The sequence below is a fragment of the Musa acuminata genome, chromosome BXJ1-5, assembly GCF_036884655.1.
Source record: "Musa acuminata AAA Group cultivar baxijiao chromosome BXJ1-5, Cavendish_Baxijiao_AAA, whole genome shotgun sequence".
Lineage (NCBI taxonomy): Eukaryota > Viridiplantae > Streptophyta > Magnoliopsida > Zingiberales > Musaceae > Musa > Musa acuminata.
Window position 1 is genome coordinate 46492828 of NC_088331.1, and position 26376 is coordinate 46519203.

At 36.3% G+C, this 26376-nt stretch overlaps 2 protein-coding genes across 8 annotated transcripts; both read right to left on the bottom strand.

Annotated features, from left to right (window-relative positions):
• Positions 1-4431: 4431 nt before the first annotated feature.
• LOC135674678 (NAC domain-containing protein 21/22-like) lies at positions 4432-6739 on the bottom strand. Its single transcript, XM_065184754.1, has 3 exons — positions 6440-6739; positions 5171-5442; positions 4432-5005 (listed from the first exon to the last, which is right to left on the bottom strand). Exons 1-3 carry the CDS (start codon positions 6615-6617, stop codon positions 4556-4558), a joined length of 900 nt encoding a protein of 299 aa, XP_065040826.1. The 5' UTR covers positions 6618-6739; the 3' UTR covers positions 4432-4555.
• Positions 6740-11654: 4915 nt separating this feature from the next.
• On the bottom strand, positions 11655-25881 carry LOC103986318 (BTB/POZ domain-containing protein At1g04390). 7 transcript variants are annotated; one of them, XM_065184757.1, is made up of 10 exons: positions 23312-23438; positions 23112-23211; positions 22460-23002; positions 16756-16896; positions 16380-16661; positions 16149-16279; positions 15625-16058; positions 14330-15487; positions 13887-14039; positions 11655-12461 (listed from the first exon to the last, which is right to left on the bottom strand). In XM_065184757.1, the coding sequence occupies exons 3-10, from the start codon at positions 22521-22523 to the stop codon at positions 12017-12019; spliced, it is 2808 nt and encodes a 935-aa protein (XP_065040829.1). In that variant the 5' UTR covers positions 22524-23002; positions 23112-23211; positions 23312-23438; the 3' UTR covers positions 11655-12016. The 7 variants fall into 7 exon arrangements, 6 of the variants coding, with proteins under 6 accessions (XP_065040829.1, XP_065040827.1, XP_065040828.1 ...); XM_065184755.1 differs by having other exon boundaries at positions 16380-16896; XM_065184756.1 differs by having other exon boundaries at positions 16380-16896; positions 23112-23168; positions 23312-23413.
• Positions 25882-26376: the final 495 nt, after the last annotated feature.

Sequence of the window (26376 nt, forward strand, 5' to 3'; positions counted from 1 at the left end):
ATGTCTCGATCGATATGTTTTCCATCACTCAACATGCCTGAACGAAAAAATTAGTATGATAGACTGCAATATGTGTCCGAGTCAATAATTCCCATGATGCATCACTATGCTCTTATAATCTAATATCCACATGCCACCTAAATGACATCCATGTAAATGCTGCATGATGTCACAGTGCCAATGTAATACTTATGCAACCCATGAGATACATACATCACATAATATTCATATGTATGACTGTATGTCATATCATATGTGCTTTGACCAGATCAAAAGATGAGTGAGGCAAGCTTTGAGATTTTAGATAAGTTTAAATGTTAAAGAACAATCATAAAAATAGCATATTTAACATGTAGAAATACTTGTAAAGGCTAATGAGTAACAGTATGGAATGAGTATAACTTTGTGTGATTACAAATTATTTATGAGTTAATAGAGGGCACTAATCGATCGATCCATTGCCTGCAAAGTTGTAATAAACTCTACTCTATTGGATGCGAGGATCTGTTTGTTCTCTCCAAATAGGTTGTGTTGTGGTTTAATTGAATTAGGAATGAGCTCTGAGCTCCGAGATAAAGTGCATTGGATCAACCTATTAACGTAATCTTTAGATATGTATTCATGAACAATGAATGAATCACTACTCCTTATCAGAGGCATAATTTATCCATCCTACAATGTTAATCGCACAATCATGTTTATTGTGGCCTAATGTGTCTGAAGAGCTCATTTCGCCAACAGTGTTTCGTACTTAGCTGAGGTCTCATGAACCCTAGAAGTGTTGCAAGTGGATCAACAGAGCCAGTTTATCATTATTTCTTGGTGTTATTGAAGGATATATGTTCGTATCGAGCATTCTAATATCGGTTTAAACCGAATACTTTTAGTCGTTCCTCCGATATGATTTGTCTGTATCATTGGTTTGAAGGATCATCTGTTGTGCATGCTAGTAGTTTCATATTAGCAACTTCAATGTTATACTTCCTAGCAACAAGTTTCCTTCTTCTTGGACATCATTTATTTCCTACTACTGCATGACTAGCACACATATATATATATATATATATATATATATATATATATATATATATATATATATATATATATATATATATATATATATATTCCTCTAATTCTGTGAGAATCTCTCAAGTAGATTCAGCAAAGCTTAAGATATCTTTAATGAGCAGGCCATTTGATCCTCCTTTGATGGTTGCCCCAAAAAGATGTGGAGAATAGATCTCCTTCGACATTTACAAGAATCAAAACTGCTCCTACTGTTGTGATGCATGCATTTCCCAGTTCATGTCGATGTCACCTAAACACATCACAAACTGTGATGATACAATCAATGGTTGGTAGAAACCAAAGTAAATTTGTTGTTTGCTTGCTTGCAAATCGATTTCAGCTGTTCTTGTAGAATGTAGACCTGAAGCTTAATTCTGTGAGTAGTATGGGAATAATGAACGGAATGATGATGCATGGTGGGTAGTCATATGTTAAACATCAATGCTTGTACAAGCATCCGACTTTGTCCAAAGAGTACTAATTAGACTAATAGAAAGGGAAGTGGCATAGTTGCCAAGGTCTTGAGATCAGCAAACTGGGAGCTGGTAATGGACCTTTCCATGTCACTTCCTAAAACATTGCATACTCTGCTGACTAAGAAGTGAGGAAAGCAACATCAGCTAACAACATATAATATTATGTTTGGCATCATTCATCAGGACAAAAATAGGCTACAATGATCCTCCAAATTAATGTTCCTACTTCTCTTTAATACTTAATTACTAGAAATATCACATGTTGATGCATTTAAGTGTGGATGGATTGCAAAATCCAACAATATCTCATTGAACTTTGGCAAGCTTTGAAGCCATTGCCAACTTCTGATTCCCAAATCTATCAGATATTGATTAGTTTTCTCCTTCCACCAAAATGAATTCAGTGAGAAAGATAAGTAGTATGTTCTTTTTTCTAATTTTGCAACAAGAAAGAAAATGAAATTATCATTGTGATTAACAACAGATGAATCACTTGGGTGGAAAAAAAAAAAAAAAAAAGTCTGATTCATTTGGCAAAAGAACATTTTGTGGCACTTTTAAGAGTGACCTCTAAATGAATTGAAGGTAGAAGAGATAGTCTAATTTCTTCCTTAGTGGCAAGATTAGTTGTAATGGGGATTTCCATTAGGACAAACAAACTCACTCTCTTACCAAAATGCTTTAGAAATAGAATACCTTTTAATTCATGCTTTTCCTACAAAAAGGTAGAAGCATGTTCCCAAAACATCTTTCTCATGACCACCCCACCCAAAGTCCTTCTCCTTGGAGGCTTCCCCTTGTACAATGAAATGCCCCAACAATGAGAGTGTTTTGTGCAATTGGATAAAGTTAAAGTGGGAATAAAAAATATTGCATGGGGGGAGTGGTTGAGACATCAAGCAATGGTCATGGTGGATAGTATTAGGATGTAACATGTTGGAGAGCATAGAATATTAGGTTTGGAAGGGGATGTGGACAAAAGACATCAACATGTGTGGCTTGAGAAAATCTTTGTCACATTCAAAGATCAGCTCACATATTTTATATGATTTGCTTTTCTGCTTTATTGGACATGCTTAGCACGTAAATTGATGCTTCTTTGGTCAAATGAGACGACAGAATCCATGTTTCACCCCATTTGAAATAATCATGATGGAAGTCTTTGTAAATTGTGCATGTAAAGTAAAGCCACTCACCACATAAGAAAGATAAAGCTACTGGTTGCATGTTTTATATGTCTTTCCAACTTGTAGACATCATAGGAATTGACTACTGATTAAGCTTTCCCTTAGTTGAGTAAGTATGTTATCAAGTACAAATTTCCACAAACAATATTATAAATATATTTATGGACATTCATACATGTCATTATGGTTAAAATCCTTTAAATACACATTATAAACATAAGAACATTAGTGAGGTTTGGGTATTCAAATATCTTATATTTTAGTCTAGCTAATGTGAACTATAGTTAATTGTGGTTAACCTGAATTTTCTGGATAATACTTGATATCATGATTCCTCAAATGTGTGTTTCTCAACATAAAATTTGTGATAGCCAATGAAGAATAATAAAATTGTGGGGTTTTACACATATATTCTTTCAAAATATATATATATATATATATATATATATATATATATATATATATATATATATATATATATATATATATATATATATATATATATATATATATATATGTTTGTGTGTGTGTGTGTGTGGACTCTAGAAATGCAACTAGTTGAGACATTTGACAAGTACTTGAGTAATACTTGATATTATGATTCCTCAAATGTGTGTTTCTCAACATAAAATTTGTGATAGCCAATGAAGAATAATAAAAAAAACATGCTAAATATTAACTTAAATTTGGAGTTAGCAATAGGTATATGCATAGGATGAGTCTCCTACCTTGAAGGAACTAATCCTCAAGAAAATGTATTGATGTTAAAGAAAATAAAAAGAAAGAGAGGAAAGTAAATAAGCTTAATTGGAATAAATATTTTATGCAACAAAAGAAAAATATCGTCTAAAACATTTGAGTTTTTATTTTGGACTTTGTTCCATACAATAAAGAGATATTTCGAAACTCTTGATTTGTTTAGATATGTGAAAATTTGGGAAGAATTTGCGCAATTAATGCTTGCTTTGAGATCTTCCAAATTAATTTTTTATGTTGGCAAGTTGGGTGAAGCCCAGATTTAAGCCCAAATCAAATGGATTGGGCCGACAGGCCCAACAGCATTGATTGATAAGCTGCCACTACTTGGATTTTGAAGCTCAAATAAAATAATTTTAGATTTTATGAAGGTAAAATAAATTAATCTCAACGAAAAAAAATTACATAATGGATAGGTAAAGGTGATTATAAGACTTTGAATTTTCTATTATTCAACCAATGTGAGATTAAATGTATTTATGATGTTGATATGTTTCATATACTCTCGTTCGATGTTACTCCTGTTGGGTGGCATATTTGAAGTCTACATGCTCCGGAAGACGCTATCCATGTCAATGGCAGAGGAGCGAGAGAGAGAGAGAGAGAGAGAGAGAGAGAGAGCACAGTCCATTTGAGCTCCTCTCTCTATGTGGATTCTAACTCAGATATCCTTGTCCTTGTCCCAGCTCATGGGTAAGCAATCTTAGCGAAAGCTTGATATCCATGATCATGAGAAGTGAGCATAAACCTATGAGAAAGATCTCTCTCTCTCTCTCTAGGAATAGAGAATGAGAATGTTGCACCAGAAACAAAAGGAATGCGTTTCTTCTTGAGCGCATGATACTGCACATTAGGATTTATGATCGAAGCAATGAAAACTAATGTTGGATCCTCTTCTTGGATCTAAACCATTGCTGAAGTAGAGTTCACTCGCAAGAAGCATGTGCCAAGCTCGAACATAAGATACCTCTTCTTCCCACTGCACGAGGAATAGCACTGTAGAATGATAAGAACTATAAGCTATGGAGTTTGTGTGTGTGCATGAACAACTACATTTCCATATCCTGACTAAAAAGGGTTCCACATATATGGCGAGCCATTCCCACTGATGTAGCTACCTAAGATTCTTGAAGCCATGCTTGGAGGGACCTCCCTCCATGGATCGCCCTCAGAATTGGTGCGGTGGTTCAACGCAGAGAGTATGACCTTATCAGAATAGCCCATGTCAAGTAATCCTCCCATACGAGGTGAGCTTATGGTTTGGAGGCTTCTTTCCACCATGGAGATAGGAGGAGGTGCACTAGTTGCTTGTGGTGCTGTGTGTGGGCTGAGGTTGGAGAAGCAGGACACTTGCTGATAACCTTCTGAGCTCGGCAGGGCTTGTTGGAAGGTGCTGTGGTTGTCCATGAGAGGAGGGAGGGAGGAAGAGGGTGTGTCGTCGTCGCCGGCCTCCGTGGCTACTGGGTCGGAGGTGACTCCCCTGCTCTTGTGGAATGCTCTACACAAGACCCAATCTTCCTGTTCAAAGCGAATCGGTTGGAGTTGCATAGAGTTCTTAGGAAAGAGCGAACGACGCAGATGATGCATCGTTCTGATACCATCATGCTCTCTAAAGACTCCCATGCATGCAGTAAAAGCAATTGCAGATGATGCAATAAGATGAGGTTTAGCGTGTCGATTGACCTTGAGAGAGAACTCGTGTGGATCGCCAGATGCTGCCATGCGGAACTCATGGATGACCCACTCGGTCTTCCTTCCCCTGGGAGCCCGTCCTCGGTAGAACACCAGCGTCTTTCTCATGCCAACGAGCACTCCTCGTCGGCTCACCTGCCGGTCTTTCCCCGTCGCCTTCCAGTAGCCTGATTCCGTGGCTCGGTTCGTCCGCCGCCCGGTGGCGTACTTCCTGTCCGGGAGGCTGAAGAAGTACCACTCCTTGCCGCCCACACATGCCACCTCTGTCCCACAGAAGACGAAGAAGAAGAAGAAGAAGAAGAAGAAGAAGAAGAAGACCACAACATCACCCACGAATACCTTGTCATTGGTTTCAGTTCATATGAATGATGCATTAGCACACTAATTTCTGCGACAATGTTGATATTGTTGCATGTCTTCGTAGCAGTTTTCGTTCTTCATCCACAATCTCAAAGCCTAGTTTCATGGAAGAGAAGGAATAGCGGCAGGACTACGGCGAAGGAAAGAAAAGATGAGCTTTGACAACGAGTCCTCCTCATCACACAGTGCATGCATACTATATATGAATTCGAAGCTCTATTTAATTAGGTTACAGTTTAGGCTTGTAATAAGTTGGAAGTTCCAAGCTACTAAGAAGTGCAATAATAATACATGGATCGAAGGAACATGCACAGGAAGGTGGGAGGCCACCGTGTATGGATTAAGATACATGAAGAAGAAGTGCAGAAGAGGCCGAACTGTTAGGGTAGCATAAAAAGGCCACGAGAAGGACAGGACGTGTGCAAGTTGCACCAGTTGGACGGAAATATCCTAACTGAGAAAGATGAAGATTTGGATCGATCCTGCTTTTAGATCTCTGCTCTGTGGACGCCAGAGGATGAGGTAAAGAATACTAGTTAAAGAGCGAGGCAAACAAGAGGAATCCATGTCGTATTCTTTTATGGGAGTCACAAGTTCTACTCGCACAGCAGCCGCTTCCAGGTAGCTAAACAGCCTACAAGTATGAAGAAGACGAAGAGCAAAGTAGATCGGATTTGTAGCTCCAAAGAAGGAGTATATTTATTTGGAGAAGGATATCTTGCAGAAAGGAAACCTAAAGCAGAGACAACTCTAGCGGTTCATTTACTCAGAATTAAACCTGGAAAAAAAAGGGAGAAAAGAGCAGCTATTGCACACACAGAATTCCAAGTCGCCGCAAATCAGGAACATGAAAGCAAATATCTGTTGCTGATAAGAGAGATTCGATGACGGTGGCCTTACCGGGAAGGTGCCATGGCTCGCACTTGTTGAGGTCAACGTCGATCATGGCCGGACAACCACACAGGCCACCGTCGCCGCTGACCTTCTTCATGAGGTAGTCACAAACCAGCTCCTCGTCCCGTGGGTGGAACCTGAACCCCGGCGGCAGTCTTGCCTCCACCATGCTCAAGAAGCTCATGCTGATGCTGATGCTGATGAAAAGAGAGAGAGAGAGAGAGGGGGGGGGTGGGGTGGATGGGCTTACTTGGTCATGAACAAGAGGAAGGAATCAACCCTACTGAAGAGGAGGAGAAGAGCTCAAAGTGGGTTAGAAGTGATGAAATGGGGGAAGAACATGAGGCTTTTATATATTTCTTTTTTCCTTGCTGATAAATGACATGAATAGTCAGTCTCATGCTGAGTTGGATCCTTGATGGCCCCATGCAATAAGTAGCATAAACACCATTTAGAAGAGGAAGAGGCATCTCCACAAAAACTCACTAAAAATCTTGGATTTAGGAAGGTGACACATCAACATTTCACGTGGTGCAACATAAGGTTGGTTCAATAATATAAGCGGCAATGCCGCATATGAAGCCAATCAACTTGATTGAGCCAAGCCTGAGTTGTGTCCTCCATAATCTTGGCTTCTATATGGTGATCAATAATAATGACTAGTAGAGCCATCAGTTCCTTTAACAGGATAAGGATTCATGGCATCTTGATGGAGGGGGGATGTAAGTGCCCCACCACTTTACATGCCATAACTGGGGGGGTGTTGTCCACCAATGCCCCAAGGAGGTGTCACACTTGAAAGGTTTGACGTGGGGTAGTTGCCCTCCTTGTCTTCCTGTAGAACGTGCTCTGCTCTGAAGAATCTTTGGCACCTGAAGGCCACCTCCCCATCTCACCCTTCTCTGATAGCAACATCTCCTTCCATTGCTACTGAAGCCAATGGGATACAGATATTAATGACTGGCTGGTCACATGACATGGTCCATCAGACAGACAGGTGAGGGGGCCAATCCTTGAGTTAAACTAACAACTATAGTTTAGAATACTCATAAGATGTGATGAATACATCATCATCGGTGTAAGATGAGATGATCTCAAATTCGCAAACTAAGCCAGTCAAATTAAGATGGTATGGATGACTTTGGCAATTTGAACAAACCTATCTAGGAGAGAGAGAGAGAGAGAGAGAGAGAGAGACACACACACACACACACACACACCTTTGCTTGCAGAACAAAGAGACACGTGGAGAGGCAATAACAAGAACTTCTTTCTTCCTGGAACGAATGTCATCAAGTGGCTGACTCTGTCCAATGGATTGCCTACTCTCTCTCTTTCTCTCTCTCTCTCTCTGCTCCATTTACTTTTACTGTCGTTTTCTTGGAACTATTGAATTGACTAAAATAGTTGGAGCATCTTCTTTTATAAAGTTGGTATACTTTTTCTGAGTTAATCCTCAGCTAGCTTTCTATTTTCTTTATGAAAAAACAAGTGCAAAATTCTTCTGCAACACCTTTCTATGTTGGGTGATCTCCCAGATATTTAATTTTTCTAATATCTCCAGCTTTTTTTTTTATTTTATTTTTTTCTCTCAATGCCACAGAATAATTGCTTGTTCTGATTTGGATAAACTATAGAGTACCATATAGTCTAATTAATTAGGTGGATAACACAACCCATCCACCTAATTAATTTCGTCCAATAAATCACCTTCTAATTGATCATAATTATTAGACTGCTACAGAAAAATAATAATAATAATAATAATAATATCAACACGGAATACATGTCCTACTTAAGACTAGTAATAAGAAATGTGTACAAAGAGATCACTAATAAGAATTAATGGCAGTAAACAACAGAAATGTGATCAAATTAATAAAAATCACACAGATAGTAGTTCCTCACTCCTGATCTGAAGTGAGGCAAAATGAAATGGCAACATCTCTCATAACGATAATATATGATATATTAAATCATGTGAAGAAACTATATGTGGTTTCTAGTCATACATATTTTGAATCCATTCAGAAAAAGCTTTTGTAGCTCTAATATATCACAACCAAAACCACAAGTATAAAGCTAAGTCATAGACTTTAATATAAAAAAAAGTATTCATTCCATATCAATAATTATATCAACTTAAGATATTGATCCAATATGTGTCATCTTTTCCGCTGAATCTAACGACTACAAGATCACAAACTCCACAGTTAAATAATTGTAGAATCTAACATAGAATTTGGTATTTATCATGTTCTGATGAAAAACAACAAGAAAAAAAGGTTTCCATATTTAAAATACCAGCTGAAACACACGGATTCTCTGAAACTCAAACCTACAAGGAGCAATACATGCAGAGGCACAAACCTTGACCATTGATCTTTCAACTTTCCGAAAGCAGACTTGTCACTAGATAATCATATCAGATGCTTGGTCAAACATCTATATTCTCCATATGATTAATACCAACATATTGAGAGTCCACATAGTTGTGTGGTCATTCAAGTGGTTGATCCCTTCATGGAACTAAAAGAATATGTGCCTGCAAGGAAGTCATAGTTAGGCGATAAGTGGATGCAAACAAAAACTCTCTTTCATTCCAACCTACTCCAATGAGAGACTTCAACACTAAATTTAGATAAACCTGTTGCTGGGTCCATGCTTCCATTTAACATGAAGCCAGGTTATAGTCATGGAAGGAAAATATAAAGCCCTTGCTTCCCACCAAAAAAGTAGAAGCAGATTAACATCCACAGCCCAGAGGTGTGATTCCAGCTGGTCAATAAATATTTCAACCTTTGGTTGAAAGCAACATTGCAGCAGAGTCCAAAGTTAAGTCTGCTTATCCCACCAATACTTCTTGGGTTACTATGAAAATCAAACTATCTAAAGTGGAAGACAAATGAGTATAACATTGGCTAAGCAGTTACAAAAGAAATATAAACTAACTTATCTAATTGCAATAGCACTAGAAATATTTTTCTCAAAAAAGAAAATTAGGAAGTTTTAAATGACAACAAGAAAGGTTAAACAAAAACATAATATTTGAGAACAAATAAGATATACTGATCACATGACATCATACAGATCCTAAAATATTGAGCCAATAAACACAGAAGAACAGCTTCTAGTATCGACAGCATTCTGATCTAGATCCTACTGTTTTTGTGATCAATGTAGATATTATCTTCTGGAGATTGTTTTTAACAAGGTCTATTGTATATGGAATTAACATGTTGGAACTGATTTGAGTTGAACTTGTACATAAAATACATAAAAAGAACAATAAACACAAAGGATTTGATCATCATCGCTTGAATAACAACTGTTACAATCAATTGTAAATGAAAACTCTGATTGACATTACAATGAGAACTATGAAAACATATTCAAATAGCCAACATTTCAACCATATAAAGTTTCAGGAAGGTAGGTCAAAGCCTGGATTTCATTAAAAGAAATTGACTACTATGCATGACATCTTGCTGGGACCATTCAATAATACAAGATGCAACTTATTCATGATGCAGAAAGCTAAGGGACATTTAGACTCTGACAAATAATGGATTCCGAATGGCATATCAACAACATGAAGAATAAATTAAACCAAGAAATTAATGCAAAAAATCTTGAAAATATGGTTCAGATGTTAACAATGGACCAGATTAATCAGTATAGACATTCAAGAAATGACATACAAACAAAGCTGTTGGTTTTGTGGTTAAACTGCCGCCGGTTTCCAGAACCAGTGTATGGATGCCAAATTATTTTTCCAGGTCCACTAGTAGAAATGGTTTCGGAAAATGAAAGCACTGATTAAATCAACACATGATGCATGATAAGCACAAGTTGCTTAATCTTTTATCCAAGAAATATCATACTTTGTTTCAACTTGTTGAAAGCTGTGGCCTCCTGAGATCTTATTCTAAACTTCAAGTAACCAACCGAGAACATTCATAGTATCCATTAAACTCTAAGTATCCTTTCCAATGAAAGAGAAGAATGACCAAGGACTTAATTAAGCAGAGTTGGTTGAAGGTAGGAAAACTATGATAGATCCATTTCAACAGCAAAATTTGTTTGACAACAACAAACAAAGGCTTCATTTTAGGTAATAATCAAGTCCAAGCAGCAAAAAATTTATTATTCAACAGCAAAATTTGTTTGACAACACCAAACAAAGGCTTCATTTTAGGTAATAATCAGGTCCAGGCATATATGGAACAGTCAACCAGGTTAGAAAACCAGATGCTGAGGAATAGCAAATTGAAACAAAAGAATGCTGAAGCTAAAAATGTTTGCTAAGGACTATTCTCCCCATAAACATTCATTGGTTTACTGATGGAATCTCAGTAAACAACAAGTCTGTGTTTAAAGATCAAAAATATTACATGCTGATTTAATAAACTATGTGCTATAAACTGTTCATGAACCAACTGAAATCGTGTCCAAGAATTTACTGTCAAATCCACCAGAAAATTAATTTATTCTTCTAGCAAAGTATTATATCATGTTGAAGATCATAAATTCCCCACAAATTCTTCAGTATATATGTAATAGCTCCTGGGCCTTGAAAATAATCAAATGGATAAACAATATTTGGAGGATAAAGAAAAGAAATGCAATAGTCAAATGGAACTGCTGCATGATGCTGCTTAGAACAAAACTATATATTCCACTGTATAACTATTAAAGATTCCAAATTAACAAAGCCATTTGTACAGCTGATAATTAAAAAAAATTCAGGCATTGCCTATAAATCACAGACGAGTCACTAAATTTACACATAATTCATCTAGGAACTAGCTTAAACTGTTTTACATGGCTGAGGTCTCGATATGGTTAACTTCTGAGAAGTGATCATCTCTCAGTTCAAAGTATGATACTTCATCTAAGCGATTCAGATCCCAACCCAATTCTACAATCTGGTTCACAATCTGGTGAGAGATGGATTGGAGTTGATCCAACCCACATCCATATCCAATTAGTTTATATCTCCAAATCATAGTCACACACTGGCCATATGCATGATTACTATATCATATGGTTCCAAAAGTCATAACATTTTTCTTCATCATAACCATCGAAGATCTCTTGAATACTTAAGATGCTGCTCATGGATGCAGAAATAAGTGTGGCTTCCCAGAAGGCCAGGGAAAACCTTGCATGCATACCATATTAGTAAATGACAAATACAAGAATAAATTATAAATAGAAGTAAACTATAAGAACCTTCATCAACTCAATCAACCAAATATGCAGAAATTTACATCATCCTAGTGTACATGTACAGCAGTAACCTTCAATTGATATTGATATGAATACATCTCATCTAGCCTAACTTACTGTTACCATCTGCAAAGCCTCTTTATAATCGAAAAACTGAGGTCTATTTTTAATGCTCTAAAAACATCATTGCTTCTCGACTAAATGAATGAGCAATTGAATCTTCATCTTCAGAATATATAATGCTGGCGAAGGGCCATTGAAGGCTTGAAGCTTTGCAGCTAGACCACTATAAGTCCTGCTTAAACCACAGAAAAAAAATAATGTTTTCTATACATAAGAAGCTTATTGCTGTCAATCAAATGCATTATCACCATGCTGACAGTAACAAACATATTTTGCTCGTAACATATCAACCAGTTCTTCATCAAGGTCCTCGAGTTCACCACCATCACGCAACTTAGGGTATATAGAAGCTATGCTACTGACACCAACAGTAACAATTTTCCATTGATTGAGGCTTGCAGCAAAACGAATAAGCTCAAGAGAAGATTTTTGTTGTGAATTTATGCATGATACGACTACTTTGAAGCTCTGTTCTTCAACTTCTTCTAAGCACCAGAATTCAGCAAGTGAAGAAAGCTCTACGTACACCTGCAACTCACGCAGCTGCCACTCCGGGTCCAGATTGTTCCAGGTACAGTCTTGTTTGATGCTTGGCAGGTATCCCAAATAAAACCAGTGAACTAATTTGACTAATGCTTTCCAGCTAATAGGAACTTTGATAACTTGCGAGCAACTGCATGCAGGAAAGTCTCTTAAAGTTTAAGACTACAATAAAACTGGTGTGACCATCAATAATTAATATAAACAGGACATATCATTAGTGAAGATTTAATAGCTAGCTTTTCAAAAATCCATACAAATCTTATCCGAATAGAAACTGCATACATGAACAGTTCGTTCTTTGGTTATACATATATATGTGCATAGTTCTGGAAACCCCATTGCAGAAGAACCAAAGCTTATGGTTTAGGGTTGGAAGAAAGCAAGCCATAGATTTTAATCACAAGAGGTTGGAAGTGAGAGCCATAGATTTTAATCAAAAGAGTCTAAATGACACAGGAAGAAAGCAAGCCACAGATTTTAATCACAAGAGGTTGGTGGAAGTGGCAGCCATGCATGGGTCTAATAAGTGTGCAAAACTCAACTAAATCACAAGAAATCTAACAGACAACATAAATGAGACGAAAATAGGTTCCTAGCATATAAGTAAAAATATATATATAAATAGATAGCCTATCAGATCTTGTTGGATAGTACTTAAGAGTAACGTATACACAATTTAAACATACAATAATAAAGGATTCTTTGTAAAATAAAAATTATTTCATGTGCCACCTAATGTGCACCATGGGATAGGTTGCATGGAGGGTGTCATACATGTGACCTGGGTACTTGAAAAATGCAGTTTGTACAACTTTCCCACCGATGACACATGCAAGTTGCCCTCTAATAGTGGCTACAATACAAGCCCCTAAAAGTACCAATCTTGGTTTTGAACATCAATAGTTAGTTTGTTCAACAACACTCTCAATATTGAGTTCTGACTGAATAATCAATTCATCTATCCTTTACAAATTTTTAGGCCTGCATAACAAATAAGTGTGAGTATTTTACAAGACTTGGATCTACCAAAATAGCACCATGATTGTGATCTGGAAAAGTAAAGAAGGAAAGGTCCCTATCAATTCACCCAATTTATTCAATCAAACATTAAATCCATGGACAATTAATGAGTAGTCTGTTGCTGCCTACTAGCTGATGCAGAATCAGGGAACCAGTAGATAACTTATGGCATAAAACTTAGTCGAAGTAGGAAACTTAATGTGGACATCAGACTAAGAGAACATGAAAAGTCAAAAAGCTATTAGAGATATTTTTCACTAAGTATACTTTTGAGTACATAACATAAAGGAACAATATAAGCAAGACATAGTACAAGGGGATAAGTACACATGAAAAAGCAATCAAGTATTATAGAACATGAAGAGAGATGCGATTATACAATCATACACGTCATGCCACTAACATTTCGATATAGATCCCTCACTGATAGGATCACAAATGTGTTTGCTTTATCCACATTTCTTTCTAAATATATCAGTTATATGATTGAGCCATTGAGGGAATCAATAGATGTCATTCACTGAAACCGGGTCACCTGTCATGCATTCCGGATTGGAACAGAGCCCGTAGATAATCGCAACTGGATAACAATATGATCTTGTGGGCATGCATATGTGGTACCGATGACCGGCATATAGCACAACTCCAAGAAACTCCCTCGATCACCTTTGCTTCCAATATAATATCTCTGTAATACACATGATATGCATTAGAATAATTGCTTGAGCTGAATGCATGGAGTACAACTAATCAATTTATATGTGACCGACAGTTACAATCATTATCATGGAACTCTCAAGGGCAAAAGAACTAAATAATCACATCTTGCTTGGTGTGGGATCTCAATGCCAGTTGATATAACAGTTATTTTTAACTCATCTAACTGCTCATTTTTCCCTTTTTTTACTTCCTTGAGTAGAAAGAACATATATTACAACAACATGAATTCCTAATCCAATATAAAAAATAGATACTTACGATAACTGATTTCCAATTGGTTCAAGTGCTTCAGAAAAATTGCAACTGGCACAAGCAGTGCCCCATTCTGGCAGTTTTCGACTAAGCATATCATATAAAGACTTCAATCCACAGTGCTTTGCAAGAACTTTCAGGGGTGTCCTGAGATTATCATCCGCCTGGATGAATCCAGTATAAATATATTCCAAAAGCTTTACAAAAGAAACACTATCCACACGGTCTGAGATTCGGATCTCATGCCTCATTTTTCTGTGATGATGTTCACTATTTTGATCTTTCCAATCATTCCAGGCACTTTTCTTTGGTAGAGATGTTTCATTAGACAGCAAGTACGGACACCTAGCCACAATAATAGGAGAATGGACTTGCAAGGACTGACCTTTTGCAAGTAGTAATTCAATGTCAGCTAGTTCGTTCTCGTCAATTGCTTTTGCTATCTTTTTGCCAAGCTTGCTTGGGAAGCCATAGAAACCAAAAAAGCTCAATATGTATGCCGAATACCATTTAGGGCCAGAGCCAAAGCTGTTATTCAAGATATACCACAGGCTTTCAAATAAATTATAAGCATCAGAGTTCCTACACTTTTTGCACACAACAATCTCTCCTAAAACTATTTTATGGTGGTTGCACACAATGTTGAGAAATGCAATCAACTGAGAAAGTGCCTGAAGGCTATAAAGTAAAATAACTTCTTCACCTTCCAAGCTACTCACATTACTTAAACAGCATTCTGTGCCATAAGAAATACTCTGCAGATGAGATGCGTTGTTTGACCTACCAATATGTATGTCACCATTTAAGCACATCATGATGATGGAAGACAGTGAGCTTATACCTTCTCTTTTGACAATAAGCTCATGATATTTCGGTAAAGTTGAATAGCATGCCAAACTTATGAGATTAGTTATTGTATGATAACTATCAGCTACTAAAGAGACATCCCCAGAAGCATTTAGTTTTAGGGAAGCAAGTACGTACTCCAAACAGACGTCACCAAAAGCTCTCAAAGTTTCTGAAAGATAGTATATAGCTTGTGAAGCAATGTACTTGCATGGTGAAAAGACCATCAGCAAAACTGCCCTAGATACAGGTTCAAGCTCATTCATGTAAGAAGACAAGGAACTGCATCCCTTACGCATCAAATCTGTTGCCACAGAGCTGAAAACCAACACTGGCATAAGCCAACAATTAACAAAACTATACTACGCATTTTATCAAAGAATCTAAATATACGGTAACTAACTAGATAGCAAATAACAGATAAAAGAAATTACTATAGAGTAAAAAAGAATTACCATGCACAAGAAATGAGAAAATCTAGGTAGCAGAGTGCTCCTTTAGTTTTTGAAAGAAAATCTTCTTTACAGTAAACTGCAAGGTTCCCAAGGATATCCCACACAAAGGGTCTTGTATCTGCAGTATTGTCATATATTATAGCTACTAACTCATCAGATGACAATGCCACTTTAGCTTCATAACTCACTGTGCAATCACCAAGAAGAATATCGAGAAGGACTCTATCAATCTCATGTTTCCAGAAATATGAATGATGGTTCCCGGCCCAACGCGTTAATAGTGTAGCACGACATGCCTCCAACACCAACGGCAACTGATCAGATGGAACCCTTTTGGAACATGAAGACCTCCATCCACCCAGTGCACCAACTAAGCCTTGAATAATAGGCTCGCAGTACAAGCCATTTAGCATAGAGCATGCATCTCCAGATCTCTGCAGATAGCAAAAATTTGAACTGCTTTCATATCTCTATGGATGCAAGAAAATAATCAACAGGTCACATAATATAATTCAGAACCATACACTTAGACATTGACATAGCCTTAGAGCCTCAATTCTAACACTGAAAGGGACAGAAAGTCCCATGCTTCGTACGACCATAGAGAGAAAATCCTTGTTCTCAAGAAGCTTCACAGCCACATTGCCACATAGAGCTGGCATAAAGATTAAGAATCAAAATTGATCAGAATATGCTCTGAAAGCAATTATCTACCATATTATGGAATAAATAGAGAATTACCATGTTGGGGATACCTAGTGCAGAATATAGCTTTAGAACAGCATTAGAAATGGAAATTTCAGATTGAGAACATCTATCTTGAAGAATGACCATCAGCTTACTGTTACTCCAAACCGGATATCTAGAGAGAGACCATCTCCGAAGTATAGACTCAAGAAGAGTTGCCATCACAAGGAAATATTCAATCGGTTGAGTTTCAATCTCATAATTTTGTAATGCGCACATGACATTGCCAACTGAGTCAGCTTTTTCCAGAGCTTTCCATATTTCCTTGAGAACTTTGCCTCTTGCTGGTCCTAGGTTTGTGAGGATGCGGTTTAATGCAATGGCAGATGAGATTGCAACAGGCAACTCAGATAATGACAATAAGCATGACAGATGAATAATAACCTCTGACATGGGATATCTGTGAATGGTATTTCCTAAGGTAGTAACTAACTTCTGAGCCACATCTGCTGCCAGGTCCAATATTCTTTTGTTGTCCGATTGAAGAATTCCTCCCAAGGCAATCACCATATCTAAAATGGAATCCTGCAATGCAATAAAAGCACTGGAACGGTTAAATTATATTAACTTAATATATAAACACTTTTAAAAACTCAATATAACATGTGCCACTGGAAGTTCTAATCATTTGCAGATATGTTTGTCCACACTTGGCAGGCAAGCTAATTACAGAATGTTAGCCACAACAAAAAATCAAGACAAATACCTGCATATCCTGTGTGATAGATGTAATCATATCGTCAGCATGCAAACAATGTTGACCATGGATTGCATCAGTGTCTTCAAATGGTGACCGAGCGCTTGAGCGAGGCGAGGCCCAAGCGCCTTGCACAGAGGATGGGCGACATGCTTCAATGAAGCGTCGTGTGGGCGCTCACCTGAACCCAAGCACCGGGTGCCTCGGGCAAGCAATGGGTTGAAGGTGAGCGATTGAATCGGATGGTCAACTCTGGTTCGATTGAACAGTAACTTAATTGGTTCAATTGAACCAACTAAGCATAATATTAAACCCCCCTCCCTCAACCCCCGACCCATAAACCCCAAGTACTTTGTCACCCTAACTCACCACTAGTTCCACTGCTGCCTTCATGTTCAGCTGCTGCCTCCGCCACTGACACTTCCTCTATTGTTAGCAGACGAGTCTAAAGGTCCTACTGCTGTAGCTTTCGTGTGCAAGTCCCTTCGCCGCTACTACTTCTGTGTGTAGCTCCTTCCACTACCAAGGGACAGGATCACAACTTCCTCTGCCACCGACGGATACATTTGAAGCTTCCTCCGCCCATGACATCATCGTCTGTAGCTTCCTCCGTTGTCGCTACCACCATCTACAGCTTTTTTCGTCACTACTATTGTTGTCCGCAGCTTCTTCCGTCACTGCTACCGCGGTCCAAAGGTTCCTCCGTCATCGCCACCCTCTCCTTCCCCACATTCCATTGTCAGTGACTCTTTTTCTCCCGCTCTACTTTTATGACTACTGTTAACAGTGGATTGTTAATTATTAACTAATATTAAAACTATTGTTAAGTGTTAACTACTATTACCATATAATAAACTAAAACTGATATTAATCCTTAGAACTATTAACCTATTTAGAACTAATTCCTGTTTAGAATTACCAATTCTTATTTATTACTATTAATCGCTATTTTAGAATTGTTATTAGTCCCTATTTAGCACTATTAATCTCTGTTTATTTAGAATTGTTATTAGGGTTTCAGGATTAATGACAATTGTACAAAGCAATTTAGAAGATTCATTAAAAATTCAAGGATCTTGCTTGGAAATACAATTATCTAAAGGATCCTAAAGATCCTAATGCAATTACTTACATATTCTGTGATAAGACTACCAAAGGTGGCATTTTCCATGCAAAACAACATCAAGTAGAGAACTTCAAGAACGCATCAACATGCAAGAAGTGTCCACCTTATGTAAAAGAAGAGTTCTTGGCTTATATGAAAAAAGATTCAAAGGAACGAATCTTATGGGATTTTACCCGAGAATGATGTTCAACATATTAAAGACAATGAAAAAGAAAAAGAAGATTAATCAGGATGTGTCAATGCCAGTAAGAAAGAGTATATAACAGAAAAGGAAAAAAAGTCATGATTCTTAAGAAGGGTAGAAAGGAACCGATGGACTTATATATGTATCAAGGATCATAGAATCAACAAGGTCAAACAAGAGCAAAATTAAGACAAACAAATATAATGATGCTTGTGATCAAGAAATAAGGGGAAAAAGGATTCAGCGCAATGCTCACTTCTTCTATCAAGTTGAACTTCCCCTTAATACTGGTCGTTTGGACAGTTTTAAAGAGATGATTGAAGCTATTAGAAGATATGATAAGGAATTAAAACCTCCAAACAAGGTTTGACATACAGAAACGTAGCGCTCAGTGTAGGCGGTACATATAGGTCCGATAGAGGATCGATACGGGCGATACATTAGTACACCCCAGTGTACCATGTGTCGGTACACTCAGCACAACTCGATACGTACCATATTGACAATTAGTCGATACACTGGTATAGACCGATAATGTGAACCATGCTTAGAAGTTGTGAGTTTCGAAGAAAGTGTTGGATTACACAGATGACTTATTGAAGGGCCACAGAATCATAAGTAAAGCATGGCTGTTCTATAATGTCAGATGCTTGGACCAAAAGGATACGTAGGAGTATAATTAATTTTATGATTAATGATTCTTTAGGAACCATGTTTGCAAGGTCAATAGATGCACCTTCTTTTATGAAATCTGGAGAAAAGATATATGAGTTGCGTGATAAGTTTGTGAAAGAAATTAGTGAACAAAATGTCATTCAAATTATAACCGACAACGAAAACAACTATGTGTTAGCTGGTAAGATTTATCTTTTGAATTTTTTAATCTTTTAATTATTATATGTCTCTAATTTGAATGAAAGAATTATGTGACTTCTAAGTCTTATCAATTTTGTTATCCTTTGTTTTAGGTAAATTACTTGAAGCAAAAAAGCACCACCTATATTTGACTTCATATGTGACATATTGCATTGATTTAATGCTGGAGGATATTAGAAAAATTTCTGACATCAAAAAGATTTTATAAAGGGCAATCTTTGTCATTGGATTTCTCTATAATCATACCAAAGCTTTGAATGTGATGAGAAAATTCACAAGCAACAAGGAATTTATGAGATATGATATCTCCCGATTTGCTACTTCTTGACACTACAGAGCATGCATCATAAAAAACACAACTTAAGAAACATGTTTACTTCAAAGAAATTGATGATAAGCAAATGGGTAAAAGAAATGAAAGCCAAGATGATCGATGATATTGTCTTAATATCATCCTTTTGGAATCTTATAATTTATACATTACAGATGAAAAGAAACTTACAATAGGATATATTTATAAGGATATAGATAGAGCAAAAGAAACGATTCAAAAGTCTTTTAATGGAAATGAAGAAAAGTATAAGAACATATTTGCAATTGTTGACGAAAGATAGGATTGTCAACTTCATCATCCATTATATGCAGCAGGATCTTATTTGAACTCAAGTTTCTTTTAAAAGAATACCTCCATTTAGTTTTATGCAGAAGTTGTAAATGGATTATATAAGTACATTGCAAGATCAATTCCAAGCCTAGAGGTGCAAGATTAGAACATACGTAAATTACCTTTATGCAAAAATACCGATAGTCTTTTCGGAATTCCTATGGTAGTTCAATCTAGGACAATTCTATCCTCGGGTATTCATAAATTTATATAATTAATTTTATGTATAGTATATTATTATTGTTAATAATAAAGTTAAATTTTACAGCTGAATAATGGAGTCTATTTAGAAATTTCGTCCCGAACTTACAATAATTGGCTATCAAAGTTCTTAGCTTGACTTTTAGTGCTGCGAGTTATGAGCAAAACTGGAGTGTCTTTGAGCATGTAAGGATCACAAAATATTTTTATTTCAACTAATCTATTCTTTTTTACATAATTGTATTAATATATTGTTAATTCATATAACATGACAGATTCACACAAAAAGAAGAAATTAATTAGAGCATCAACGATTACATGATCTGGTTTATATAAAGTATAATCGAGCATCAAGACTCGTCATGATTTACAAAATAATATTGATCAAATCTCATTACAAGGAATTGATAATTCAAATGAGTGATTGATGAGGGAAATGAGTGCGAACTTGCAAGATGTCGAAAGTGAGCTCGTATTTGAAGATAACATCTTGACATGGGAGATATGGTGAGAGCCTCAGGTGTTAGAGAATTGTAGATATATATAAAACATATGATAGAGACAAAAATAAGTGCAAAAACCTCAGGTTCATCTTCTGCCATTGTTGAAGAGGAGGAAACCTAGTTTGATGAAGATGGACAAAAAGAAGAGAAAGATGAGTGATAAGTTTGAGAATGACGATATTGATTATGATAATGATTGAATTTGATGTAAAACCTTATTGTTTTATGTCTTTTGACATTTTTATTATTAAAAGATGGATAATACGACTTAATACTTTAGATTTTTTAATTTAATATTATATTTTTATTTATATAATCATATTTATCAATTTTATTATATATTTTTATATTTTAATATTTTAGAGCGTCTCGCTTCGTTTGGGCGGGTGCCTAACGCCTCGAGCATTTTTAGACCTTGCCATTTAGTGCTTTTAAAAACACTAGATTGCATATTAACCTTCTATGATTGTTCTAAAATTTATATGCGATGCAATTTAATCTTAAATAAATCAAAATAAAAAAAGTTAATTAGTTATTTAAGCTGCTCTCTGTAAATCACCACTAGCTATCTAACATCTTTATATACACATGTACATGTATCCTGCGTCATTCTAATGCCCCATGAATCTAATCAGGTTTCTTGACCTAGCTTTAGATGTCTGTCACTGAAGTTTCTCGCAACTATAATTCATTTTGTTGTACTAGCAAAGATAATATAATGCATGGCAAGAAGGTAAAATTATACTATGAATCATAAAGTGCCATGCTTGCGGGTCAAATTCATATTTCCTTCCAACCAAAGTATTTCTTGACATGACATAAGCATGCATAAGAAACACATGTGTGCTTTGCTTCTAAAATGCAGATAGTCTTTTAAGAGAAATGTTGCATGTATGAATTTCCTAGGTACAAATCCTAGAAACTTCCAATCCATCCAGTGAGCAAACTGATGCCAACTTAAATAAAATAAAGAAGTTCAACAAATGGCTGAAAAATAATATACAAGAATCTAAAAAGTCCCATAGATGAAGTACAAGCCACTAGTAAGACAAACAGTTAGCAAGTAGTCTTCTCAGCATAATGTTTTTCTTTTGACACCACCAGCAATCAAGATTGGTTCATTGTATAAATCACTTCAGGACTAAAATCATGGAATTAACCAAAACTCTCACTAAAATTTCTCTGAAAATGTCCATGATAACAATTAGCAGATACATTTAGGTTCAAATTATTTTTAATTCTTCAACAAATTAAGTAATCAACAGTTCTCTTACTCAAAGGTATAAGACATGATCTCAAATCCCACAAATACCAGCTGTAACCTGGCATTCGGCACGTGCATCTGTGAGAATCTAAAACATGTATGTGATGCAATGTGCGTAAGCTAGTGGCCAGCTGGGAGAAAGCATGAACATTTTACTCCTTGATTTGAATTTTTTAAGCTTAAATTGACACAACCTAATAGCAACAATTACATAATGAAAAATAATCTCACCTGATTCTTTTTCTGCAAAGTTGATCATTTTGCACACTGATAGTAATTAGAAAAGGCCGAACAGTTATTCCAAGAACATGATTTATAAAGAAACATCCAGTCAAAAGCACACAAACTAATAAAACGTGTACGCAATGAAATACAATAAAACACCAATACACACAATAATAGTAATAACATTCATCAAATCAATAAAAACTATTCAGATATGTGTAACGAGGATAAGCAAGGCTTTTCTTTTCATGGGAAAAAAAAAGATTTGCACAAAGGTACAATGACAAACAAGAGCAGAACTTGTGGAAACACGCAAGACACTTGCAGTGTCAAAGTGGAGGTCATCACCTTCAACAGTGATGGATAATAGGTAGTAAGGATCAATGAGTAGCATCACCCTTGTTGATAACATTCCTGCCTTTGTTTCTTTGACATGTAGCACATGGAAGCCCCAATATTTTTCTATCACATGACTACAACCAGAGATTAATCCTCCCAAAAATAGTCCTAATTCTGTGTCTTTAATATTTCTAGAAAATCAAATTTGCATTCATGAGAACCGATGTCTAGCCAGAGCTAAAAATGTTATCTTGATTATAGAGTATAGACATCGTGTATACTTGGGAAACAGCAAATATCATGCATTTTTTACAATGTTCATGACTAAGGATACCTAAAATTGCTTGCTAATGACTCATATGATTGGATATAGTCATAGAAGTGGATGTTGGTACAAATAACAGAAAGTGATAAGGTATACTCGAGCCACAAACTCTCTTATAGGTGCTGGCGTTAAACTGAAACCTTATTTCTGCATGCAAAATACTCCAAGATTACTCTTCCGAGTAGCAAAGTATTCGTGGCTTGGATATGATATTGCTAAAACGCCACCTTCAGCAAAACAAATCCCAGTATTCAATGTCTTATTAAGGAAGTTGAAGGTTGAAACAAGAATTCTTTAAACTTAAAAGGTCTAACCAGAAAAAGATTATATGCTCACCTATGATAATACCCAGATTTTGAGAATCTGGCGTTTAGTACCCTCATCATACAATACCTGTGCGGAAAGTTTACCAAAACCAACCAGTGCTGACAAAATTCTAGAATTATATGCATGTAAGATAAGCATACATGAAATCTCAGAAACAAACAATGAACTGACAGCAAAGGTGATGGAGAGAGAGAGAGAGAAAGAGATACCTGTATAAGAGGATGTTGCAACAGAGTGAAAGATATACAACTGAGAAATGCATTCATTGATTTAAGAGCATGTGATTGAGTATCAGTATCCGTAGATTGCCATCTCTTGACTTTGCTGTTAGAAACTCTGCCATGTTAAAAGTAACAGCCCACTCAATCAGGGTTAAAATATCCAAAAAAAATTCCATAAGATTATCATAAAACTATGATAGCTCTGAATCAAACAAGCTACATAAAACCCAATGGAACAAATTAATCACAAAGATCTGAACCATTATAAAAATATGCTAAAAATTTGGCAGAGATTTTATTCCGTTGCTCCTAAAGCATTTGTTTCAACAACTGAGAGAATGTTATCGTGCATGCAACAAGACATCACATTTTCAACTGTCATAAAGAAAATCAAGCTTTGCAAGAAGTTAATATCTTACAGCTACATGACTTAGAATTCCATTTTTCTATTTGCTCCACAGAATAGCGAAGCTGTCGTAAAGAAAATCTAGCTTAGCCAGCAGTAGATATCTTACAGCTACACGTCATTGAATTCCATTTACTGTATGCTCCACAGAATAGAGGAGTTGAAATCATGAAGATTGTGAAGCCTAGCCAAGAAATCAGCAAAACAGTATGGAAATAAAAGATGCAATTCTCACCGCATGCAAATTGGAAAAGTTTCAAAAGTAGTACTTCATGGCAACAAAAAGCAACCAACAGTTCCTTTTAAAACTTCATCTAGAGGCTAAGAGTTATTTTAAGTTCTTTGTGAACCAGTTCTGAAATACCAACACATAAATCACAAATATGCACAAAAAAGGGAAACATAGCTATGCAGTTGAGGATCGAAGCAAAGAGATAAATAGTATCATCCAAGGGTTGCTAGGTCATTGGCCTGTGTTGCAATGTACCGTGCAAAGCGTGCATCATCACATGCCATGCTGACATGTGCTAGAAGATGTTCCCATACCACAAAATGATAATCCTTGGTCCAGATGATTAAAAAAATAAAGAGTGCTCTGTTAGCAAAGAGGTACAACAATTTCCTGGCATTCCTATAAAGTGACATGGCAAGTTTTTCATTCTTGAGGAGTTATGTGAATGAAAATCAGAATACACAGGTAGATGGACTTGAGATTCTATGGTGATGCAGGATCCAGTCAGCACCTTATCAATTGATTAAGATTACAATGTAGCTTGTCAGATTTTAAGAAACAAATTTGATATACTGACTGAGGGTTAAATATATATCATCCTCAAAATTTGTGGCTGTTTCTTTTCCTCTTAATCTGCACTCTGAGAAACCATCTCATATCAATTTGCTGCCTGATAAAGGAAATAACAAGTATGGCACAGCTTCTGCCATTTAGAATGATTCAAAACAAAAACTCATCCAAGTTCTTTACAAGGAAAAAAGTGAGTGACGTAGCCGCATACTCAGCTACAATATCTCTTGGAATCCAACTCTGCTCCTTTTTTACAACCAAAACCCAAGGAGAAAAAAGAACTGCTTTGATCCTTATTTTATAAATTTCCAATCTAGTAAAAATTGTAGGCACTTCTTCTCTTTTTGAGAGTGCACAAAAATTACAGAAACGTGGATCAATGTACTCATTCTTACTGCAGTATAAAGGCTGTTCCTATGATCAAAATCCTAGTCACCCAACTCCAAAAGAAGCAATCATACCAAGACACTAGGGCTTGCCCAGAGTCATTTTCTTGGACCTATTCAATTATTTCACGAACAAAAATTTCCTTTCAAAGAAAATTTCAAGTGGATTAAAAAATGTAAATAATTCTATTTTCTTTTGCAAGGTATATTGGTTCACAAGATCTTTACTTTCTGATTGTTGTTTGATATCAGTATTATGTATACAGTATGGATATGAAAAATTCACACACCACCACCATGTACATGCTAGAATATAAGTCGTTATATTATCATTATTATTCACTTTCATGGTGATCATAGGTGTCCACTCTGAAACCTTAGCTCCAGCAACGATAGGAAGAGTTAGTTCTTCGCAAGATAAGAATAGGAAGACATGGAACTCTAAATTTAAATTTACAAGGATACTAAAATTGGAACGCGTTGAGGATGAATTTCAAAGAAACCCTAAAAAGAACTAACCTACACGTCCAAACCCTAAAAATGAAACGGCCCAACAAGAAACAAGAATCATGAAAATTCACACAACCTATACATCCACCGCCCTACGGGGCAGCCAAAGCAAGTAATCCAAGACCCGGTCCCCGCGAGACGCGAGCCATCAATCCTCTCGATTTCATTGTTCTTTTATCTCTATCTCAGTGCGCCAAGAGGGCTTCACGACCTCAACCGGGCGACAAAACGAGGGACGACTGCGCACAAGAAAAGGAATCGGAGGAAAGAATATGAGAGGTGAGAAAGAAGGTTTACTTCATGCCGAGAGAGAGAGCCTGGTGCAGGCGCCGGCGAACGGTGACAACGTGATCGCTGATCTCCGGCTTCTTCCCCTTGCCGCCCATCTCGCGTCGCCCTCGCCCCAAACGAAGACGGGTCGGGCACAATTCAAATTACCACATCAACAAGAAAGGATTACATCGCAATATAAATGCTTTCAGCGGGCCTTCGGAATATTAAGTATTTATGATCGTGGGATTTATCCACATAATTAGTGTTAATTTAGTATTTAGATGTTTTATATTGTACATATATTATTAATTAATAAATGATGAGCCCATATTAACTATTACTAAATATAATTACCTGAATTTTGTTCGCTAATATTAATTTACAAACTAATAAAGATACGAAAATAGTTAGATATTTTATATTTTATTAATTTAAATTAGCTCAAATTAATTATAATCAAATGTGTCAATTTGAATTTTGTTAAAATGTAACGTTCCAATTAAGATTAATATTAATTTATAAATATTAGATGAATGTATCATTATTAATTTTAATTTAATTATTTTTAGTTAATAATTTGGGTCAAATAAAATCAATAGATGAGTTATCCTATAAAATCAAATGACTCGTTCCCTAATTTTCTCTTGGTTACAATGCTTTCCCAACTCTTTCATTC